Genomic DNA, 24,036 nt, shown 5'->3' on the forward strand with positions numbered 1-24,036 from the left:
ATGAACTAAAGTCTCATCTGTAAATCCATGTTTATCATTCAGTCTTTAGTCTCTAATTGCTCCTAGAACTTTCTATAATGGAATCATTGAAACATGAAGCTTTGTATGGAGAAACATCATTTTATAGATTTATTAAAGGCAGATCTGTCCGTTCTATAGGACGAGGTGTTGATCTCCCTTCTTGTATACATGAGACACCTAAGACTCTGTGGGATGGTCCAGTGGGTGAGGTCATCCTCTGGGTTATTAAATGGGCACCCTCCTTCATCTGTGTTTTGCTGATCAGCCCACAAGAGGACTCAGCAGTGAATCCCATTGAGTTCACCACCTAGATGACATCTACTCACCTGAAAATTGTTTTTATGCACTACTGTTCAAACGTTTGGTCAAAAATGAGTGAAAGTTGCTCTAAATGAGTTAAAGTTGACCGACACTACTGTTTCAAAGTTTGAGGTCATCCAGACAATTCCATGTTTTCCATGAAAACTCCCACTTTTATCCATATGCTAACATAACTGCACAAGGGTTTTTTAATCATCAATGAGCCTTTCAGCACCATTAGCTAACACAATGTAGCATTAGAACACAGGAGTGATGGTTGCTGGAAATGTTCCTCTGTACCCCTATGGAGATATTCCATTACAAATCAGCTGTTTACAGCTAGAACAGTCATTTACCACATTAACAATACATAGACTGGATTTATCATTCATTTAATGTTAGCTTCATTGGGAAAAAAAATGCCTTTCTTTCAGAAATAGGGACAATGATGATAAAAGTGAGTGACTCAAAACTTCTGAACAGCAGTGTGAATGATTAAGTGAAGTCAGTGAAATTGACTAAACAGCATTAAAAATCTGTTTCTGTTTAACTTGTATTTATTCAAGCTTCACGGCTCTTTCCAGGAAATGTGACAGAAACAGGAACGTGGTGCTCGTTTCCATAGTGACACGTTACCCGCTCCGCGCTGCTCTGTGATTGGACGAGCCTGTGTGTGTTTACTTTCACTTTCGCCGCTCCTCTGCGCATGCTCCGTACAGCGAAGCAGCTGCTGCTCTATCAGCAGAGTAACTTTATTTAAACCTGACCAAAAGTTTCAGCTGCTGAACTTCACCGATGAGTTAAAAGTCAGAGAGCAGATTTCAAAGCTGCAGCCTGAGGAAGCAGCGGACAGAAGACGAGAGCTGCAGCGGCTGAAATCAAAAGTGAAAGTGAAGAATTCATCCTGATAAACTGTGAGTTGAACTGGAGCTGCACCTTGATGATGTTTGGAATCATCCTGTTTGGATTCTTCATGAAGAGCATCAGTGGTGAGAAATAAACGTTTATTAGAGAAGTAATCTAGTTATCCAGACAGATTCATGTTTTATTCAGTAACTGGACTCACTGCTCAGTAATAACTGTGTAGTTTACACAGTGGACATTATTGTATTCCATTAAAGATATATGTCTATTTAAATGTGCATTATTCATTATTCTGTGTGATATCGGAGCAGCTTTTACCACCGTCTGTCTCAGAGTGATGTTGGTTCCTACCCGTCACTGTTCCTGGACGAACACATGAGAGTGTAACACTCTGCTGCACAGGTTGAGGTCAAGTGTTGGCTGTCTGACAGTGGTGGTGACAATAAAGAAGATTATTTTCACTTTTATCACAGTTTAGACACTTTTCTTGATGTCAATTAAAACATCGTTGTTTGTCTCATTTTTGCGGTTTTGTGTCTGATTTTGTCTCGTTTTTGATATTTTGTGTCTCAATTTGTTTTTTTGTTTCTCGCTTTTGTCGTTTTACGTCTCATTTTTGTCGTTTTGTGTCTTGTTTTTGTTGTTTTGTGTCTTGGTTTTGTCACTTGCCTCTTTTTTTCATTTTGTCTCATTTTTGTTGTTTTTGTTTTGTCATTTCATTTCTCATTTTGTGTCATTTTGTGTCTCAATTTGTTGTTTTGTTTCTCGCTTTTGTCGTTTTACGTCTCATTTTTGTCGTTTTGTGTCTTGTTTTTGTCACTTGTCTCTTTTTTGTCATTTTGTCTTGTTTGTGTTGTTTTTGTTTTGTCATTTCGTTTCTCGTTTTGTGTCATTTTGTGTCTCATTTTTTATCATTTTGCGTGTTGTTTTTGTCTTTTTTTCTTGACTTTTTTCTGTTTTGTATCTTATTTTCCGTCTCATTTGTGTTATTGTATGTCTCTGTGTCTTTTTGTTTGTCTCTGGGTTTTTTGAAACGTGATGAACCTTCACTGTAGCTCTATTAAAGTTGATGTTTATGTATTTAGACGCTCATTTTGCAGAAGTACTGAACTATTAAAGCTGTTTCTGTCTTTGTTCCTCTGGTTTCTCAGCTGACGGGGTTGCAGATGTGGTCCTCTCCTGTGATCTGGTGGAGGAGGGAGTCGGACTGGGAGGAATGGGAGGAGGAGCTCTCTTCAGTCGGACTCCAGCGACTCTGGTGCTCAAAGACGTTCCAGTCGGTTCTGATGAATCTCTGGAGACTCTGACTCCATTTGTTCCGCCCTCCGTCCCTGATCCAGAGCTCCTCCTGTTCGAAGTTAAAGGTTTCTCTGCCTTTCCGTCCATAAACTCTGGTTCTATAAAAGCTCTGCTGGTGTTGAACTTCTCTCTTCTTCCTGGTTAGTTTCATCTCCTGAGATCCCGAAGGCCGACGTGCTGCTTCATGCCGACTGCAACCAGCAGGAGGTTCTGTGTGAAATCAGCCAGTATTCTCCTCGAGGGCTGCCGGACTCCACAGGGTTCTTCATGGTGTCGCTCAGCGTGGACGGGGTGGACTTCAGCACCTCGTTGATCCTGCAGACGTTACCTGTGGAGCAGAACTCGTCCACCCTGGTCCAGAGCAAACTGGGTTTACCTCTGAGCGGGTCGGGAACGCTGCTGACTGAAGGTCCGGACTACAGTTTGATGTCCAGCTTTCCAGCCGTGACCCTGACGTTCTCCTGAACTCTGCTGTGGTTCTTTGTGTCCCTCAGTGATCTTCCTGGTGTTTTCCCACATCAAGTCGGTGTCGGCTCCTCTGAAGGCCGACGTTCTGCTAAACTGTGGCTTCAGGCAGCAGGAGGTTCCGTTGGATCAGGAGGTGGGAGTCGAATGGAGGCTGCAGCACCGAGGAAAAGGACAGAAGGTTCTGGAGATGAAGACGAAGCTGGACGGCAGCGAGGGGAGCCCAGTAGGTGAGAACAGCCGGGACCTTTCTGCAGGATTTAAAGTCTTTTAGTGACAGTTCAGCTTTTTAAAAATAATTTTCTACTTAGATCCAGTTTCATTCTCCTACAAAACCACCGCAATCATAATAGACGAATTGAGTCTTTCCAAATAGCGTTACTTAAATCATCTTGTAGCAGAAGAGAGAAAGAAACAGACAGAACAGCCCTTTATTTACCTGGCAGGTAGACAGGAAGTGATGCAATGAAGCAGAGACACCTACAAGCTAAGCTAATGCTAACAAAGGAAGCATGGAGGAGAAGTGAGGAGTTGGAGGAGTTTCTTCTGCAATATAATGACATCTCGTAGCAGTTTACACAGTGAAGTAAAGAATTAATAGATTTTAAACAGAGGAACCTAAAAAAAAGTATTTATTTGGGATTAGACAAGTTCATTTTTAGGAACAGTTGGAAGTAAAATATGATGAGAGTTGTCCAAAAGATAAAACGGTGGTTCAGCTTATTCTAATTTAATATTTTGATCTATTAATAAAACATCTGAGCCGCAGTCATTAGAGGTGGTTTGTCCACATTAACAGGAGAGGGAAGGAAAGAGGCTGAAGCCAGGAAGAGCCTCATGAATAAATGAAAGTATCAGTGATGGAGGAACCAACAGCCTCTCAGCAGCAGAGCAGATCGGTATGCTCCAGGTGAAGTTCAGCCTTCAGGACCTTATCAGATGTTCTGTCTCTTCAGTGCTGGGACAGAGGAAAGGTTCCAGCCTGGACGCCGCTCTGCTGCTGCATGAAGGAGACGCCTCCATGGCGCTGTCCAGGCTGCAGGTGGAGGACGAGGGAACCTACATCTGCACCATCAGCGTGGGCAACTTCCATGCCCAGCAGGTGGTGCAGCTGCTCATCAGCCGTGAGTTCAGCTTCTGGAAGTTTAAATACAGGTTGAAATAAAGTCTGAAGCTTCTACGAGTTTACATAAAATTTGAAGCTTCTAGAAGTTTAGATCCGGTCTGAGGCTACAGCTTCTATGAAGTTTATCTACAGGTTTAAATGAAGTCTGAAGCTTCTACGAGTTTACATAAAATTTGAAGCTTCTAGAAGTTTAGATCCGGTCTGAGGCTACAGCTTCTATGAGTTTATCTACAGGTTTAAATGAAGTCTGAAGCTTCTACGAGTTTACATAAAATTTGAAGCTTCTAGAAGTTTAGATCCGGTCTGAGGCTACAGCTTCTATAAAGTTTATCTACAGGTTTAAATGAAGTCTGAAGCTTCTACGAGTTTACATAAAATTTGAAGCTTCTAGAAGTTTAGATCCGGTCTGAGGCTACAGCTTCTATAAAGTTTATCTACAGGTTTAAATGAAGTCTGAAGCTTCTACAGGTTTAAATAAATTTTGAAGCTTTGATAAATTAAACAAAGTCTGAAGTTTATCTTCACTCTAATCGGTTGGTTCTGAAGAATCCACAACATCCAGCTGGATTCCTGTTTGTTCTAAAAAAAAATCTGGGAAACCTTATTTTTATTCTCCCAGAATGTTCAGGATGATGTTCTCTAAAGACTCAAACAATCAGAAGTTCTTCCTTTGTATCCTGTGATGTGGGAACATTTCATGTCTGTAATAATCTACATCAGGGGTGTCAAACACGAGGCCCGTGGGCCAAAAGCGGTCCTCCAGAGGGTCCAATCCGGCCCTCAAAGTGAAAAAATTCCACAGAAGACATTAATTGCAGATTGTAAAGGAGTAAAACTATAAATTTAAAATAATTTCTAGACCATGACAAGTTGTTTTCATCATAAAGTAAAATACTATTTTGTAATTTTTGTCTTGTTTTTGGTCTTTTTTGTCTGACTTTTGCCGTTTGTGTCATGTTTTTGTCATTTTGTTTCTCGTTCTTGTCGTTTTGTGTTTTCTTTTTGTCTCATTTGAGTTGTCTTGTCATTTATTTATGGTTTTCTTTCTTGTTTTTATCAATATTTTTGTCTCATTCTTGTCATTTTGTGTCTCATTTATTGAATGTTTTGTCTTGTTTTTTTTTGTCTGACTTATCATTTGTCTCATGCTTTTATCATTTTGTGTTTGGCTTTATTCATTGTTTTGTGTATCGTTCTTGTCATTTTGGGTAATTTTTTTGTTTCGTTTTCGTCATTTGTCAATTTTTTGTGGCTTTGTAACTTGTTTGTCTAATTGTTTGTCTCTTCTTTGTTTTCTTCCATGTCGTTTGTCTCGTTTGTTGTCGTTTTGTCTCATTTTCGTAATATTTTGTCTTGTTTTTGTTGTTTGTAGTCTGACTTCTGTCATTTTGATCATAAAGTTAAATACTATATTGTTCAGTTCCAAATATCTGTGACTAAATGTTGTGTTCGTTTGTAGACACTCTGTGGTCTGGAAGTTGTAATGTGGAAATGATAAACTGAGGCTGAATGTTGACGAAATTGAATCTATTTTTTTTTAGGAATTTTCAAGTTGTTCATAATGGCCCCTGAACTAAAATGAGTTTGACACTCCTAATCCAGAATGTGTTCATCCACAGAATGGAGGAATGTTCCACCTTCATCAAGGAACGTTTTATAAAAAAACTTTCTGTCTTCTTAAGCCTGAGAACGTCTTAAAAACATTTTTTAATGTTGGTTTGAGAAGGTTCTTCTTTCATTTGTAATGTAATCCCACTGCATCCTCCAAATGTCCTCTGAATGTTGAAATGACAGGTTCTGGCGTAATTCATTTTTAACCTCAAAGGAACATTATTTGAACATGAGATCGATGTGTCTTCTTGAAAACATTAGTGGAACCCGTAGATAATGCTAATTAATGTTGTGGGAACGTAATGTCTTTTTATTTTCTGTTCCTGTTTCCAGAAGCGCCTCAGGTTTCGCTCTCGGAGGGGAAGAAAGATTCTAATTCTGCTCAGACATTGAGCTGCCACTGCAGTAATTATTATCCTCTGGATGTCCAGGTCAGAAACTCAGTCATGTTGTTCCTTCTGTCATATAAAGTCTGTTTGATTCTCTTTCATCTGTTCTCAGTGGAACATCCCAGAATTAAACTGCAAAGGCACTTTCACTTATTCACTGTATTTAAATCTGACAAACCTTTGGTGCAATGAATCCAGGGAAAGCCCAGGACTGGGTGATTTGACTTTGGACCTCTGGAAACACCCAAAAGGAAGGAAGGCCTTAAGGTCATTCTGTATCCAGACGTTCAAGGGACAAAGACCAGACAAATGGGGAATGTCAGCAATTGTTCTAGTTTCAAAGAAAGGCAACCGTATTATGTGTGACAACTACAGGAGTATCAGCCTCACCCAGGTTGCTACCAAGATCTATAATCGGATGATCCTCAACAGAATTAGACCAGTCATTGACCCTCTATTCCGCCCAGGTCAAAATGGATTAAGGCAATCTCGCTCAACTACTACACACATCCTTGCTCTTAGAAGAATTGTTGAGAAAGTATTAAACCACAAGAAAGAAGCAATACTGGTTTTCATTGATTTCAAGAAGGCATTTGATTCCACTGTAGTCAAGACTCCTGAAGGCAACACGGATCTCTTCTCCATAGACACTGAAATAGTTCAAGGAGACCCTCAAGCACCTTTCATTTTTTTCATCTGTTTGGACTATGCACTGAAGAATGCAACCCTACCCTCCGATTGTCTGACCCTAAAGCATTGTCATAGTAGAAGACACCCTGAAGAACTCCTACCAGAACTTGCCTTCGTAGGTGATGTTGCCCTGTCAGTGACGCAGAAGACCTTCTGCATCGGGTCGAGAGAGAAACAACACAGATTGTATTGAATGGTGGAAAGACGAAGTTCATGCAACTAAATCCAACATCTGAGGAGACGTTGCATGCACTACATGGTTCAGAAATCTAAAAAGGTGATGATCTCCTATATCTTGGAGGCTACACCAACACAGCACATAATATAGAAACAAAAATTGGTAAAGCTTGGGGAGCATTGCACTCTCTGTCAACAATATGGATATCTCCAGTTTAAATGGCAGCAGGTGAGCGTATTCAAGACGTCAGTGGATATTAAAGACCGAAAATGTTCAATAAATTACAGATGTTTTCTAATAAAATCACCGAAAAACTGTATTAACTTGAATGTTGACCGAAAAAGAAAAACAGAGTGAATTAAAAATCAGTATTTTGCCGTTTACATTTTTGATTTTTAATCTGGTTCCAAAGTTTCATATTTCTATGGATTTCATTTTACATTGATCTTTGTGATGATTTGTTTGGTTTTATTACATTTTTATAGTTTTCTTTGTTTCTTTGACTTGCTCTGATCCATATGAAGCTTCTACAAATCAAAGATTGATCGTTGAACTGATCGATAGATTGATTGATCGATTGACGGCTGATATTCTGTCTTTCAGATGGAGTGGTTTGCACTTCCTCCGACAGCCTCAGAACCTGAACCCTTCATTGACCAGGGTTCTCTGTCTAGCCATCGACAGCACGGCGACGGAACGTTCTCCCTGTCCTCCCACCTGTCCGTCCCTCCTACGGTTCCCGCGGGAACAAAGATCACCTGCAGAGTGTCCCACCTGACTCTGGACACTCCGCTGCAGGTGACCACGGAGGTGAAAAGTCCTGAACCAGGTACGAATGATTATATCCTGGTTGTTTCATCAAAAACCAGAGGGTTTAAACTACAGCTGCTGGTTCAGCAGTCTTCATGCTGAGCTATGCTACTAACCCTCCGAGCAAAGATTCAGATCTGGGCTAACTTTGCGCAGATTGACTTTAGTGGGAAAATCCTGGGAGGCTGAAGAGAAATATGTTTCAATTAGAAAGGAAATAGAAAGTGAGTGACGTCTGCAGATGATGGTCAACTGCATCCTGGATCATAGTTTGATGTTCAAACTGTCCCACGTGGAAAATGAAAATATTGTATCTATGATTTTCTTGACAAATCAATCAGATGTTTTGTCTCAAAGACGGGAGAAACTAGTTTAGTCTGTCGTCCAAAAATGGACAAAAAACATCAGAGTAAAAACATACCATATGATGAAATAATGTAAAGTAGGCCGTGAAAAACACTATAGAACAGTTTTCTTTGAAAAAAAGTCATCATGAATTTTGTCCAAAAAAAAACCATAGCATAGTATGTCATCCGAAAATAGGAAAAAAGTCATAGTTTAGTATGTTGTCCGAAAATGGACAAAAAACATCAATTTTTTGTCGAAAAATGGACAACAACATCTGAGTTTAGTATGTCAGCTGAAAATGGGCAAAAAACATCATAGTTTCATATGTCGTTTAAAAATGGACAAAAAAACGTCATAGTTTGTTATGTCTTCCGAAAATGGACAAAAAGTGTCATAGTTTAGTATGTCGTCCGAAAATGCACAGAAAACATAATTTTTTGTCGGAAAATGGACAGCAACATCATAGTTTAGTATGTCTTCCGAAAATGTACAAAAAACATCTTTTTTTTGTCAAACGTGGACAAAAAAGTCATAGTTTAATATGTTGTCCAAAAATGGACAAAAAAACATCATAGTTTAGAATGTCGTCCTAAAATGGACAAAATACGTAATTTTTTTTCGGAAAACGTACAAAAACGTCATAGTATAGTATGTAAAAAAAAAAGCCATTTTTTCAAGATGTCATAAAACCATGCCATATGATGAATGTAAAGTAGACCATGAAAAACACGATAGAGAAGTTTTCTTTGAAAAAAAGTCATCATGAATTTTGTCCAAAAAAACCGTCATAGTTTCGTATGTCGTTTAAAAATGGACAAAAACATCATATTTTTGTATGTCGTCCGAAAATGGACATAAAAACATTATTTTCTGTCGGAAAATGGACAAAACCGCCATAGTGTAGTATGTCTTCCGAAAATGTACAAAAAAATATCATATTTTGTCAGAAAATGGACAACAAACATCATTTTATGGTATGTCATTCGAAAATTGACAAAAAGCGTCACATTTTGGGATGCCATCCAAAACTGGACAAAATGCGTCACAGCTTACTATGTCATTTGAAAATGGACTAAAACCGTGATAGTTTCGTATGTCATCCGAAAATGGACAACAACGTCATAGTATAGTATTTTGAAAAAAAATGCCGTTTTTTCATTTTTCATGTCATAAAAACACGCCATATGAAGAAATAATGTAAAGTAGGCCGTGAAAAACACTATAGAACAGTTGTCTTTGAAAAAAAAATCATCAATTTTGTCCAAAAAAAAGTCATAGTTTACCATGTCCTCCAAAATGGACAAAAAATGTCATAGTTTATTATGTCGTCCGAACATGGACAAAAGAAGCGGTGCCCGTATAGCTCAACAGGTTAAGCAAGTGACCAGTATAAAGGTGCTGATCCCGACACAGCGGCCTGGGTTTGAGTCCTGCTTGTGGCCCTTTGCTGCACGTCTTCCTCTGACTCTTCTCCCACATTTCCTGTCTCTCCTTTGCGATGCCATCAATTGAAGTCCAAAAAAATAATTTTAAGTGGACAAAGCAACGTCACTTTTGTAGCAAAATGGACAAAGACGTCATACCTTAGTATGTCGTTCAAAAATGGACAAAAATCTTCATAGTTTAGTATGTCGTCCGAAAATGGACAAAAATCATTGTAGTTTAGTATATCGTCCGAAAATGGACAAAAAAAGTCTTTTTTGTCGAAAAACGTACAAAAACGTCATAGTATAGTATGTCGAAAAAAATGCCATTTTTTCAACATGTCGTAAAAACATGCCATATGATGAAATAATGTCAAGTAGAACGTGAAAAACACGATAGAAGCAGTTTTCTTTGAAAAAAAATCATGAATTTTGTCCAAAAAACGTCATAGTATAGTATGTCAAAAAAACAAGCCATTTTTTCAACATGTCATTAAAACATGCCATATGATGAAATAATGTAAAGTAGAACGTGAAAAACACTATAGAGCAGTTTTCTTTGAAAAAAAAATCGTCGTGAATTTTATCCAAAAAAAACGTCATAGTATAGTATGTTGAAAAAAAATGCCATTTTTTCAACATGTCCTAAAAACATGCCATATGATGAAATAATGTAAAGTAGGCTGTGAAAAACACTATAGAGCAGTTTTCTTTGAAAAAAAAAATCATCGTGAATTTTGTCCAAAAAAAGGTCATAGTTTATTAAGTCCTCCAAAAATGGACAAAAAATGTCATAGTTTATTGTGTCGTCCGAACATGGACGAAAAAAGCGGTGCCCGTATAGTTCATCAAGTTAAGCGGGTGATTAGTATAAAGATGCCGATCTTGACGCAGCGGCCTGGGTTCCACTCCTGATTGTGGCCCTTTGCTGCATGTCTTCCTCTGACTCTTCTCCCACATTTCCTGTCTTTTCTTCATTATGCCATCAATGGAAGGCCAAGAAAATAACTTCAAGTGGACAAAACAACGTCACTTTTGTCGCAAAATGCTCAAAAATCTTCATAGTTTACTATGTCGTCCGAAAATGGACAAAAATCTTCATAGTTTACTATGTCGTCCGAAAATGAACAAAAAACGTCTTTTTTGTCGAAAAACGTACAAAAACGTCATAGTATAGTATGTCGAAAAAAATGCCATTTTTTCAACATGTCATAAAAACACGCCATATGATGAAATAATGTAAACTGTGAAAAACACGTTAGAGCAGTTTTTTTTTAAATCATCATGAATTTTGTCCAAAAAAAGTCATAGTATAGTATGTCGACAAAAATTTCCATTTTTTCACCATGTAATAAAAACACGCCATGTGATGAAAAAATGTCAAGTAGGCCATGAAAAACACTATAGAGCAGTTTTCTTTGAAAAAATATCATCATGAATTTTGTCCAAATAAGAGGTCATAGTTTATGTCCTCCAAAAATGGACACAAAATGTCATAGTTTATTATGTTGTCCGAACATGGACAAAAAATGCGGTGCCTGTATAGCTCAACAGGTTAAGCAAGTGACCAGTATAAAGATGCGGATCTCGACACAGCGGCCAGGGTTCGATTCCTGATTGTGGCCCTTTGCTGCATGTCTTCCTCTGTCTCTTCTCCCACATTTCCTCTCTCTCCTTCACTATGCCATCAATTGATGTCCAAAAGAATAACTTTTAAGTGGACAAAACAACGTCACTTTTGTCGCAAAATGGACAAAGACGTCATAGCTTAGTATGTCGTCCAAAAATGGACAAAAATCTTCATAGTTTAGTATGTCGTCCGAAAATGGACAAAAAACGTCTTTTTTGTCGAAAAACGTACAAAAACGTCATAGTATAGTATGTCGAAAAAATGCCATTTTTTCAACATGTCATAAAAACACGCCATATGATGAAATAAGGTAATGCAGGCCTTGAAAAACACGTTAGAGCAGTTTTCTTTGAAAAAAAAATCATTTTGAATTTTGTCCAAAAAAAAACGTCATAGTATAGTATGTCGACAAAAAATGCCATTTTTTCAACACGTCGTAAAAACATGCCATATGATGAAATAATGTAAAGTAGGCTGTGAAAAACATGATAGAGCAGTTTTCTTTAAAAAAAAATCATCATGAATTTTGTCCAAAAAAACGCCGTAGTGTGTCGTCAAAAAATGGACAAAAAATGTCATAGTTTATTATGTCGTCCGAACACGGATTAAAAAGAAGCGGTCCCCGTATAGCTCAACAGGTTAAGCGGGTGACCAGTATAAAGATGCCGATCCCAACACAGCAGCCTGGGTTCGACTCCTGATTGTGGCCCTTTGCTGCATGTCTTCCTCTGACTCTTCTCCCACATTTCCTGTCTCTTCTTCATTATGCCATCAATGGAAGGCCAAGAAAATAACTTCAAGTGGACAAAACAACGTCACTTTTGTCGCAAAATGGACAAAGACGTCATAGCTTAGTATGTCGTCCAAAAATGGACAAAAATCTTCATAGTTTACTATGTCGTCCGAAAATAGACAAAAATCATTATAGTTTAGTAGGTCGAAAAAAATTTTTAATTTTTTCAACATGTCCTAAAAACATGCCATATGATGAAATAATGTAAAGTAGGTCATGAAAAACACTATAGAGCAGTTTTCTTTGAAAAAATAATCATCATGAATTTTGTCCAAAAAAAAGGTCATAGTTTATTCAGTCCTCCAAAAATGGACACAAAATGTCATAGTTTATTATGTCGTCCGAACATGGACAAAAAAAGCGCTGCCCATGTAGCTCAACAGGTTAAGCGGTGACCAGTATAAAGATGCTGATCTCGACGCAGCAGCCTGAGTTCAATTCCCACTCCTGGCCCTTTGCTGCATGTCTTCCTCTGACTCTTCTCCCACATTTCCTGTTTCTCCTTCACTATGCCATCAATGGAAGGCCAAGAAAATAACTTCAAGTGGACAAAACAACATCACTTCTGTCGCAAAATGGACAAAGACGTCATACCTTAGTATGTCGTCCGAAAATGGACAAAAATCTTCATAGTTTAGTATGTCGTTCGAAAATGGACAAAAAAAGTTTTTTTGTCGAAAAACGTACAAAAACGTCATAGTATAGTATGTCGAAAAAAATGCCATTTTTTCAACATGTCGTAAAAACATGCCATATGATGAAATAATGTCAAGTAGAACGTGAATAACACGATAGAAGCAGTTTTCTTTGAAAAAAAATCATGAATTTTGTCCAAAAAACGTCATAGTAAAGTATGTCGAAAAAACAAGCCATTTTTTCAACATGTCATAAAAACATGCCATATGATGAAATAATGTAAAGTAGAACGTGAAAAACACTATAGAGCAGTTTTCTTTGAAAAAAAAAATCGTCGTGAATTTTATCCAAAAAAAACGTCATAGTATAGTATGTTGAAAAAAAATGCCATTTTTTCAACATGTCCTAAAAACACGCCATGTGATGAAAAAATGTCAAGTAGGCCATGAAAAACACTATAGAGCAGTTTTCTTTGAAAAAAAATCGTCATGAATTTTGTCCAAATAAGAGGTCATAGTTTATGTCCTCCAAAAATGGACACAAAATGTCATAGTTTATTATGTTGTCCGAACATGGACAAAAAATGCGGTGCCCGTATAGCTCAACAGGTTAAGCAAGTGACCAGTATAAAGATGCGGGTCTCGACACAGCGGCCTGGGTTCGATTCCTGATTGTGGCCCTTTGCTGCATGTCTTCCTCTGTCTCTTCTCCCACATTTCCTCTCTCTCCTTCACTATGCCATCAATTGGTGTCCCAAAGAATAACTTTCAAGTGGACAAAACAACGTCACTTTTGTCGCAAAATGGACAAAGACGTCATAGCTTAGTATGTCGTCCAAAAATGGACAAAAATCTTCATAGTTTACTATGTCGTCCGAAAATGGACAAAAAACATCTTTTTTGTCGAAAAACGTACAAAAACGTCATAGTATAGTATGTCGAAAAAATGCCATTTTTTCAACATGTCATAAAAACACGCCATATGATGAAATAATGTAAACTGTGAAAAACACGTGAGAGCAGTTTTTTTTAAATCATCATGAATTTTGTCCAAAAAAAGTCATAGTATAGTATGTCGACAAAAATTTCCATTTTTTCACCATGTAATAAAAACACGCCATGTGATGAAAAAATGTCAAGTAGGCCATGAAAAACACTATAGAGCAGTTTTCTTTGAAAAAATATCATCATGAATTTTGTCCAAATAAGAGGTCATAGTTTATGTCCTCCAAAAATGGACACAAAATGTCATAGTTTATTATGTTGTCCGAACATGGACGAAAAATGCGGTGCCCGTATAGCTCAACAGGTTAAGCAAGTGACCAGTATAAAGATGCGGGTCTCGACACAGCGGCCTGGGTTCGATTCCTGATTGTGGCCCTTTGCTGCATGTCTTCCTCTGACTCTTCTCCCACATTTCCTGTCTCTCCTTCACTATGCCATCAATGGATGTCCAAAAGAATAATTTTTAAGTGGACAAAACAACGTCACTTTTGTCGCAAAATGGACAAAGACGTCATACCTTAGTATGTCGTCCAAAAATGGACAAAAATCTTCATAGTTTAGTATGTCGTCCGAAAATGGACAAAAAACGTCTTTTTTGTCGAAAAACGTACAAAAACGTCATAGTATAGTATGTCGACAAAAAATGCCATTTTTTCAACATGTCATAAAAACACGCCATATGATGAAATAAGGTAATGCAGGCCTTGAAAAACACGTTAGAGCAGTTTTCTTTGAAAAAAAATCATTTTGAATTTTGTCCAAAAAAAACGTCATAGTATAGTATGTCGACAAAAAAATGCCATTTTTTCAACACGTCGTAAAAACATGCCATATGATGAAATAATGTAAAGTAGGCTGTGAAAAACATGATAGAGCAGTTTTCTTTAAAAAAAAATCATCATGAATTTTGTCCAAAAAAACGCCGTAGTGTGTCGTCAAAAAATGGACAAAAAATGTCATAGTTTATTATGTCGTCCGAACACGGATTAAAAAGAAGCGGTCCCCGTATAGCTCAACAGGTTAAGCGGGTGACCAGTATAAAGATGCCAATCCCAACACAGCAGCCTGGGTTCGACTCCTGATTGTGGCCCTTTGCTGCATGTCTTCCTCTGACTCTTCTCCCACATTTCCTGTCTCTTCTTCATTATGCCATCAATGGAAGGCCAAGAAAATAACTTCAAGTGGACAAAACAACGTCACTTTTGTCGCAAAATGGACAAAGACGTCATACCTTAGTATGTCGTCCAAAAATGGACAAAAATCTTCATAGTTTAGTATGTCGTCCGAAAATAGACAAAAATCATTATAGTTTAGTCGGTCGAAAAAAATTTTAATTTTTTCAACATGTCCTAAAAACATGCCATATGATGAAATAATGTAAAGTAGGCCATGAAAAACACTATAGAGCAGTTTTCTTTGAAAAAATAATCATCATGAATTTTGTCCAAAAAAAAGGTCATAGTTTATTCAGTCCTCCAAAAATGGACACAAAATGTCATAGTTTATTATGTCGTCCGAACATGGACAAAAAAAGCGCTGCCCATATAGCTCAACAGGTTAAGCGGTGACCAGTATAAAGATGCCGATCTCGACGCAGCAGCCTGAGTTCGATTCCCACTCCTGGCCCTTTGCTGCATGTCTTCCTCTGACTCTTCTCCCACATTTCCTGTTTCTCCTTCACTATGCCATCAATGGAAGGCCAAGAAAATAACTTCAAGTGGACAAAACAACATCACTTTTGTCGCAAAATGGACAAAGACGTCATACCTTAGTATGTCGTCCGAAAATGGACAAAAATCTTCATAGTTTAGTATGCCGTTCGAAAATGGACAAAAAAAGTTTTTTTGTCGAAAAACGTACAAAAACGTCATAGTATAGTATGTCGAAAAAAATGCCATTTTTTCAACATGTCGTAAAAACATGCCATATGATGAAATAATGTCAAGTAGAACGTGAATAACACGATAGAAGCAGTTTTCTTTGAAAAAAAATCATGAATTTTGTCCAAAAAACGTCATAGTAAAGTATGTCGAAAAAACAAGCCATTTTTTCAACATGTCATAAAAACATGCCATATGATGAAATAATGTAAAGTAGAACGTGAAAAACACTATAGAGCAGTTTTCTTTGAAAAAAAAAATCGTCGTGAATTTTATCCAAAAAAAAACGTCATAGTATAGTATGTTGAAAAAAAATGCCATTTTTTCAACATGTCCTAAAAACACGCCATGTGATGAAAAAATGTCAAGTAGGCCATGAAAAACACTATAGAGCAGTTTTCTTTGAAAAAAAATCATCATGAATTTTGTCCAAATAAGAGGTCATAGTTTATGTCCTCCAAAAATGGACACAAAATGTCATAGTTTATTATGTTGTCCGAACATGGACAAAAAATGCGGTGCCCGTATAGCTCAACAGGTTAAGCAAGTGACCAGTATAAAGATGCGGGTCTCGACACAGCGGCCTGGGTTCGATTCCTGATTGTGGCCCTTTGCTGCATGTCTTCCTCTGTCTCTTCTCCCACATTTCCTCTCTCTCCTTCACTATGCCATCAATTGATGTCCAAAAGAATAACTTTCAAGTGGACAAAACAACGTCACTTTTGTCGCAAAATGGACAAAGACGTCATAGCTTAGTATGTCGTCCAAAAATGGACAAAAATCTTCATAGTTTACTATGTCGTCCGAAAATGGACAAAAAACGTCTTTTTTGTCGAAAAACGTACAAAAACGTCATAGTATAGTATGTCGAAAAAATGCCATTTTTTCAACATGTCATAAAAACACGCCATATGATGAAATAAGGTAATGCAGGCCTTGAAAAACACGTTAGAGCAGTTTTCTTTGAAAAAAAAATCATTATGAATTTTGTCCAAAAAAAACGTCATAGTATAGTATGTCGACAAAAAATGCCATTTTTTCAACACGTCGTAAAAACATGCCATATGATGAAATAATGTAAAGTAGGCTGTGAAAAACATGATAGAGCAGTTTTCTTTAAAAAAAATCATCATGAATTTTGTCCAAAAAAACGCCGTAGTGTGTCGTCAAAAAATGGACAAAAAATGTCATAGTTTATTATGTCGTCCGAACACGGATTAAAAAGAAGCGGTCCCCGTATAGCTCAACAGGTTAAGCGGGTGACCAGTATAAAGATGCCAATCCCAACACAGCAGCCTGGGTTCGACTCCTGATTGTGGCCCTTTGCTGCATGTCTTCCTCTGACTCTTCCCCACATTTCATGTTTCTCCTTCACTATGCCATCAATGGAAGGCCAAGAAAATAACTTCAAGTGGACAAAACAACGTCACTTTCGTCGCAAAATGCTCAAAATCTTCATAGTTTACTATGTCGTCCGAAAATGGACAAAAATCTTCATAGTTTACTATGTCATCCGAAAATGGACAAAAAACGTCTTTTTTGTCGAAAAACGTACAAAAACGTCATAGTATAGTATGTCGACAAAAAATGCCATTTTTTCAACATGTCATAAAAACACGCCATATGATGAAATAAGGTAATGCAGGCCTTGAAAAACACGTTAGAGCAGTTTTCTTTGAAAAAAAATCATTATGAATTTTGTCCAAAAAAAAACGTCATAGTATAGTATGTCGACAAAAAATGCCATTTTTTCAACACGTCGTAAAAACATGCCATATGATGAAATAATGTAAAGTAGGCTGTGAAAAACATGATAGAGCAGTTTTCTTTAAAAAAAAATCATCATGAATTTTGTCCAAAAAAACGCCGTAGTGTGTCGTCAAAAAATGGACAAAAAATGTCATAGTTTATTATGTCGTCCGAACACGGATTAAAAAGAAGCGGTCCCCGTATAGCTCAACAGGTTAAGCGGGTGACCAGTATAAAGATGCCGATCCCAACACAGCAGCCTGGGTTCGACTCCTGATTGTGGCCCTTTGCTGCATGTCTTCCTCTGACTCTTCTCCCACATTTCCTGTCTCTTCTTCATTATGCCATCAATGGAAGGCCAAGAAAATAACTTCAAGTGGACAAAACAACGTCACTTTTGTCGCAAAATGGACAAAGACGTCATACCTTAGTATGTCGTCCAAAAATGGACAAAAATCTTCATAGTTTAGTATGTCGTCCGAAAATAGACAAAAATCATTATAGTTTAGTAGGTCGAAAAAAAAATTAATTTTTTCAACATGTCCTAAAAACATGCCATATGATGAAATAATGTAAAGTAGGCTGTGAAAAACAGTATAGAGCAGTTTTCTTTGAAAAAAAAATCATCATGAATTTTGTCCAAAAAAAAGGTCATAGTTTATTAAGTCCTCCAAAAATGGACAAAAAATGTCATAGTTTATTGTGTCGTCCGAACATGGACAAAAAAAGCGGTACCCATATAGTTCATCAAGTTAAGCGGGTGATTAGTATAAAGATGCCGATCTTGATGCAGCGGCCTGGGTTCAACTCCTGATTGTGGCCCTTTGCTGCATGTCTTCCTCTGACTCTTCTCCCACATTTCCTGTCTCTTCTTCATTATGCCATCAATGGAAGGCCAAGAAAATAACTTCAAGTGGACAAAACAACGTCACTTTTGTCGCAAAATGCTCAAAAATCTTCATAGTTTACTATGTCGTCCGAAAATGAACAAAAAACGTCTTTTTTGTCGAAAAACGTACAAAAACGTCATAGTATAGTATGTCGACAAAAATTTCCATTTTTTCAACATGTCCTAAAAACACGCCATGTGATGAAAAAATGTCAAGTAGGCCATGAAAAACACTATAGAGCAGTTTTCTTTGAAAAAAAATCATCATGAATTTTGTCCAAGTAAGAGGTCAGAGTTTATGTCCTCCAAAAATGGACACAAAATGTCATAGTTTATTATGTTGTCCGAACATGGACATAAAATGCGGTGCCCGTATAGCTCAACAGGTTAAGCAAGTGACCAGTATAAAAATGTGGATCTTGACGCAGCGGCCTGGGTTCGATTCCTGGTTGTGGCCCTTTGCTGCATGTCTTCCTCTGTCTCTTCTCCCACATTTCCTCTCTCTCCTTCACTATGCCATCAATGGATGTCCAAAAGAATAATTTATAAGTGGACAAAGCAACGTCACTTTTCTCGCAAAATGGACAAAGACGTCATAGCTTAGTATGTCGTCCAAAAATGGACAAAAATCTTCATAGTTTAGTATGTCGTCCGAAAATGGACAAAAAACGTCTTTTTTGTCGAAAAACGTACAAAAACGTCATAGTATAGTATGTCGAAAAAATGCCATTTTTTCAACATGTCATAAAAACACGCCATATGATGAAATAAGGTAATGCAGGCCTTGAAAAACACGTTAGAGCAGTTTTCTTTGAAAAAAAACATCATGAATTTTGTCCAAAAAAAACGCCATAGTATAGTATGTCGAAAAAAAATTTCATTTTTTCACCATGTCGTAAAAACATGCCATATGATGAAATAATGTAAAGTAGGCTGTGAAAAACATGATAGAGCAGTTTTCTTTGAAAAAAAATCATCATGAATTTTGTCCAAAAAAAAAACGCCATAGTGTAGTATGTTGACAAAAAATGCCATTTTTTCAACATGTCGTAAAAACATGCCATATGATGAAATAATGTAAAGTAGAACGTGAAAAACACTATAGAACAGTTTTCTTTGAAAAAAATCATCAATTTTGTCCAAAAAAAGTCATAGTTTACCATGTCCTCCAAAAATGGACACAAAATGTCATAGTTTATTATGTCGTCCGAACACGGATAAAAAAAGCGGTACCCGTATAGCTCATCAAGTTAAGCGGGTGACCAGTATAAAAATGCTGATCTTGACACAGCAGCCTGGGTTCAACTCCCGCTCGTGGCCCTTTGCTGCATGTCTTCCTCTGACTCTTCTCCCACATTTCCTGTCTCTCCTTCACTATGCCATCAATGGAAGGCCAAAAAAGTAACTTTAAGTGGACAAAACATCACCACTTTTGTCGCAAAATGGACAAAGACGTCATAGCTTAGTATGTCGTCCGAAAATGGACAAAAATCTTCATAGTTTAGTATGTCGTCCGAAAATAGACAAAAATCATTATAGTTTACTATGTCGTCCGAAAATGAACAAAAAACGTCTTTTTTATCCAAAAACATACAAAAACGTCATAGTATAGTATGTCGAAAAAAATGCCATTTTTTCACCATGTCGTAAAAACATGCCATATGATGAAATAATGTAAAGTAGGCTGTGAAAAACATGATAGAGCAGTTTTCTTTGAAAAAAAAATCATCATGAATTTTGTCCAAAAAAAAAACGCCATAGTGTAGTATGTTGACAAAAAATGCCATTTTTTCAACATGTCGTAAAAACATGCCATATGATGAAATAATGTAAAGTAGAACGTGAAAAACACTATAGAACAGTTTTCTTTGAAAAAAATCATCAATTTTGTCCAAAAAAAGTCATAGTTTACCATGTCCTCCAAAAATGGACACAAAATGTCATAGTTTATTATGTCGTCCGAACATGGACAAAAAATGCGGTGCCCGTATAGCTCAACAGGTTAAGCAAGTGACCAGTATAAAGGTGCGGATCTCAACACAGCGGCCTGGGTTCAACTCCTTATTGTGGCCCTTTGCTGCATGTCTTCCTCTGACTCTTCTCCCACATTTCCTGTCTCTCCTTCACTATGCCATCAATGGAAGGCCAAAAAAGTAACTTTAAGTGGACAAAACATCACCACTTTTGTCGCAAAATGGACAAAGACGTCATAGCTTAGTATGTCGTCCGAAAATGGACAAAAATCTTCATAGTTTAGTATGTCGTCCGAAAATAGACAAAAATCATTATAGTTTACTATGTCGTCCGAAAATGAACAAAAAACGTCTTTTTTATCCAAAAACATACAAAAACGTCATAGTATAGTATGTCGAAAAAAATGCCATTTTTTCAACATGTCCTAAAAACATGCCATATGATGAAATAATGTAAAGTAGGCTGTGAAAAACACTATAGAGCAGCTTTCTTTGAAAAAAAAATCATCATGAATTTTGTCCAAAAAAAGGTCATAGTTTATTATATCCTCCAAAAATGGACACAGAATGTCATAGTTTATTATGTCGTCCGAACACGGATAAAAAAAGCGGTACCCGTATAGCTCATCAAGTTAAGCGGGTGACCAGTATAAAAATGCTGATCTTGACACAGCAGCCTGGGTTCAACTCCCGCTCGTGGCCCTTTGCTGCATGTCTTCCTCTGACTCTTCTCCCACATTTCCTGTTTCTCCTTCACTATGCCATCAATGGAAGGCCAAAAAATAACTTTAAAACCCCTTAAGCTTCAGTGTCCCGCCGGCGGTACACCTACTAATTTGCATAGGAATTTCAAGAATGTCCGACGGCTGCAAACACGATTATACAAACACTATACGCCGATGGAAAGCTTAGATTCTCATGAATTCGCCGGTATAAACCACTTTCAGATGCGATTACCACAGCGGGTGAGAAAAACACATTTGTCCGACAAAAACGAATATTCATCCATCCGTTCTCTATACACGGCTTCAACGCACACAGCGCGACTCACATTTCCGGGTTTATTATTACACACAAAAAAAAGATTCCACAAAAAACGGCCATAATCCAACCTTTTACATCCAGACGACACAAGCCAGTGAACTATTTTATCCAAAACATGTCCTGAAGTCGGTATAAAATCCCCGAATCGGTCATTTTCAAGGAAATGCACCTCGCGATGCCCGTCCAATATTCCCTGTATTTTTCGTAATTTTTTTAATTTAAAAATAGAATATTAGCGATTTTTTTGTACTGAAAACGGCTGGAATTGACTACTTAAAGGGTTAAGTGGACAAAACAACGTCACTTTTGTCGCAAAATGGACAAAGACGTCATACCTCAGTATGTCGTCCAAAAATGGACAAAAATCTTCATAGTTTAGTATGTCGTCCGAAAATGGACAAAAAACGTCTTTTTTGTCGAAAAACGTACAAAAACGCCATAGTATAGTATGTCGAAAAAATGCCATTTTTTCAACATGTCATAAAAACATGCCATATGATGAAATAATGTAAAGTAGGCTGTGAAAAACACGATAGAGCAGTGTTACAACCCTGGCTCATGTAATGGGTGAAGGAAGCAACACAAGAGCCAGATGGTTATGGCTTTAAAGGTTTTTATTATAAAGAAATGAAAATGAGGTACAAATTAAAAGAAAAACGGAGAACACTAGTCACGACGTAAAAATAAATATAAACGAGAACAAAAAGAGACTCTAAACTCGAGCTATCGATTAACAAAAAGATCCTAAATGTACCCGATAAACCTAAACACAGCGTGTTTAAACAACAGCAACGAAAAAGACTAGTGCCTCCACAATGACAGAACGACCGGATGGCTAACAAAGTTTCTAATACAATGAGGCACATGGGCAAGACTGGAGTACAGTGACAAGCCATCCAGCTTCAGGCGCTCCAGCTTCTTATGCTGAACCAGGGCCGCACCGGATTGGCTGACGAGGGCACAGCAGCTGATTCCAATCACTCAGCACAGGTGAAGCGGATTGTCAGCAGCCTGGGAAGATTGACAGCCACACACATACGTACGCACAAGCACTCACACACACGCACACAAAGCACAGGGGAGGAGCCTGAATACGGCTATGGCCGTAACAAGCAGTTTTCTTTGAAAAAAAAATCATCATGAATTTTGTCCAAAAAAAAAGTCATAGTATAGTATGTCGAAAAAAAGCCATTTTTTCAACATGTCGTAAAAACATGCCATATGATGAAAAAATGTCAAGTAGGCCGTAAGAAACACTATAGAACAGTTTTCTTTGAAAAAAAGTCATCATGAATTTTGTCCAAAAAGACGTCATAGTTTAGTATGTCGTCCGACATTAGGCAAAAAACGTCATTTTTTGTAGGAAAACGTACAAAAACGTCATAGTTTAGTATGTTGTCTGAAAATGTACAAAAAACATCATTTTTTGTCAAAAATGGACAATAACGTCATTGTAAAATCATTAATATGCTCTCACTCATACATTTAAAATTTGCATTTAAATTCTGATTTAAAATGTAGTCACCATGATGCTTGTGCATGTCATGGAGGCTTTTAAAGGAACAGCAAACCGTCATCTTCAGCGGTATGTCGTTCGAAAATGGTCAAAAAAGCCATAGTTTCGTATGTCATTTAAAAATAGACAAAAACATCATAGTTTAGCATGTCGTCCGTAAATGGACAAAAAAACGTAATTTTTTCCAAAAATACACAATAAATGTCATTTTTTGTTCCAAAAATATACAAAACGTCTTAGTTTAGTATGTTGTCCGAAGGTGGACTAAAAACGTCATGTTTTGTCTGAAAATGCACCAACACGTCATCGTATAGTATGTTGTCCAACAATTGACCAAAACGTCATACTTAGTATGTTGCCCGAAAATTCACCAAAACTTCTTGGTCTAGTCTGTCGACAAAGAACGTCTGGTTTACCTGTGTTTTTCTTGCAGACTCCTATTGGTGGGTTCTGGGCTTCCTGGTCATCACGGCGCTGTTCCTCTATCAGATGATCTGATCGATCACCTGAGCTCATCCTGAAGGCAATCGTGGCCCACCCAGGTTTCTTTGTGTCATTTTAACACCGTGGCTTCACTGAATGAACACAAACTGCTACGTCGCTGTTTTTCAACCAGAATCAATTCACAACAGTGTGTGAGACAATATCTGACATCGACCCAAACATCATCAGCTCTGATCAGTCTGCACATGATCAGTGACGCCGTGGTGTTTGAGGTGTTCCATTAGATTCTTTGACGTTCTGCTGAAGTGCAGAACAAGCAGGGGAAAATTCTGTGACTTTATTTTCTGATTCAGCTCTTTAATTTATTAGATCTTTTCATGTGGTGTTGGTTTTTGATTTTATTTTTTATGCAGAATGTTCTACAGGCCAGTTCATGGTTAAACTATATTAAAATATTACTGGGTCATTCCAGAACTAGAGGACATTTGGGCTTCAAAATGTTTGAAAAATAAACCTTCTCAGACAAAAAATGACAAAGACAAGACAGAAAATGAAAAAAAAGTACAAAACGACACGAACTAGACACAAAACGACAAAAACTAGACAAAAATGAGACATAAAATGACAAAAATGAGACAGAAAATGTCCTTCAGTTCCGGAATGACCCTACTGTAAACTAAAGTTTGGTCAACCGTTCTGGTTCTTCAGATCCAGCACTGATTAATTGTAATCAAAGAGACCAACAGCTTATTTTTGGAGCCGATATGAATCTTGTCAGAAAATCTTGTCGACAAAATGTAGAATAACGTGAACTCCAACACAACTGAATGGAAATGCTTCTGTTTACCAGGAATCGGTTTAAAAAATCTTAGAGATCATTGGTACATTTTATTGTTTTACATCTGGATACGGATTAAAGGTTTCTCTTTTGTAAAATACAACATGAGTCGGTT

The 24,036-nt window shown here is 37.4% G+C and overlaps 1 protein-coding gene across 1 annotated transcript; it reads left to right on the plus strand.

The window, feature by feature from the left end:
- The first annotated feature begins 1,029 nt into the window (after nucleotides 1–1,029).
- On the plus strand, nucleotides 1,030–24,024 carry LOC110965727 (tapasin-related protein). The gene is made up of 8 exons (XM_022214870.2): nucleotides 1,030–1,310; nucleotides 2,337–2,549; nucleotides 2,630–2,893; nucleotides 2,979–3,179; nucleotides 3,906–4,073; nucleotides 6,020–6,117; nucleotides 7,547–7,772; nucleotides 23,073–24,024. The coding sequence occupies exons 1-8, from the start codon at nucleotides 1,262–1,264 to the stop codon at nucleotides 23,135–23,137; spliced, it is 1,284 nt and encodes a 427-aa protein (XP_022070562.1). The 5' UTR covers nucleotides 1,030–1,261; the 3' UTR covers nucleotides 23,138–24,024.
- The last annotated feature ends 12 nt before the right edge of the window (nucleotides 24,025–24,036 follow it).

The sequence above is a fragment of the Acanthochromis polyacanthus genome, chromosome 12 (genome assembly GCF_021347895.1).
Source record: "Acanthochromis polyacanthus isolate Apoly-LR-REF ecotype Palm Island chromosome 12, KAUST_Apoly_ChrSc, whole genome shotgun sequence".
NCBI classification, from domain to species: domain Eukaryota; kingdom Metazoa; phylum Chordata; class Actinopteri; family Pomacentridae; genus Acanthochromis; species Acanthochromis polyacanthus.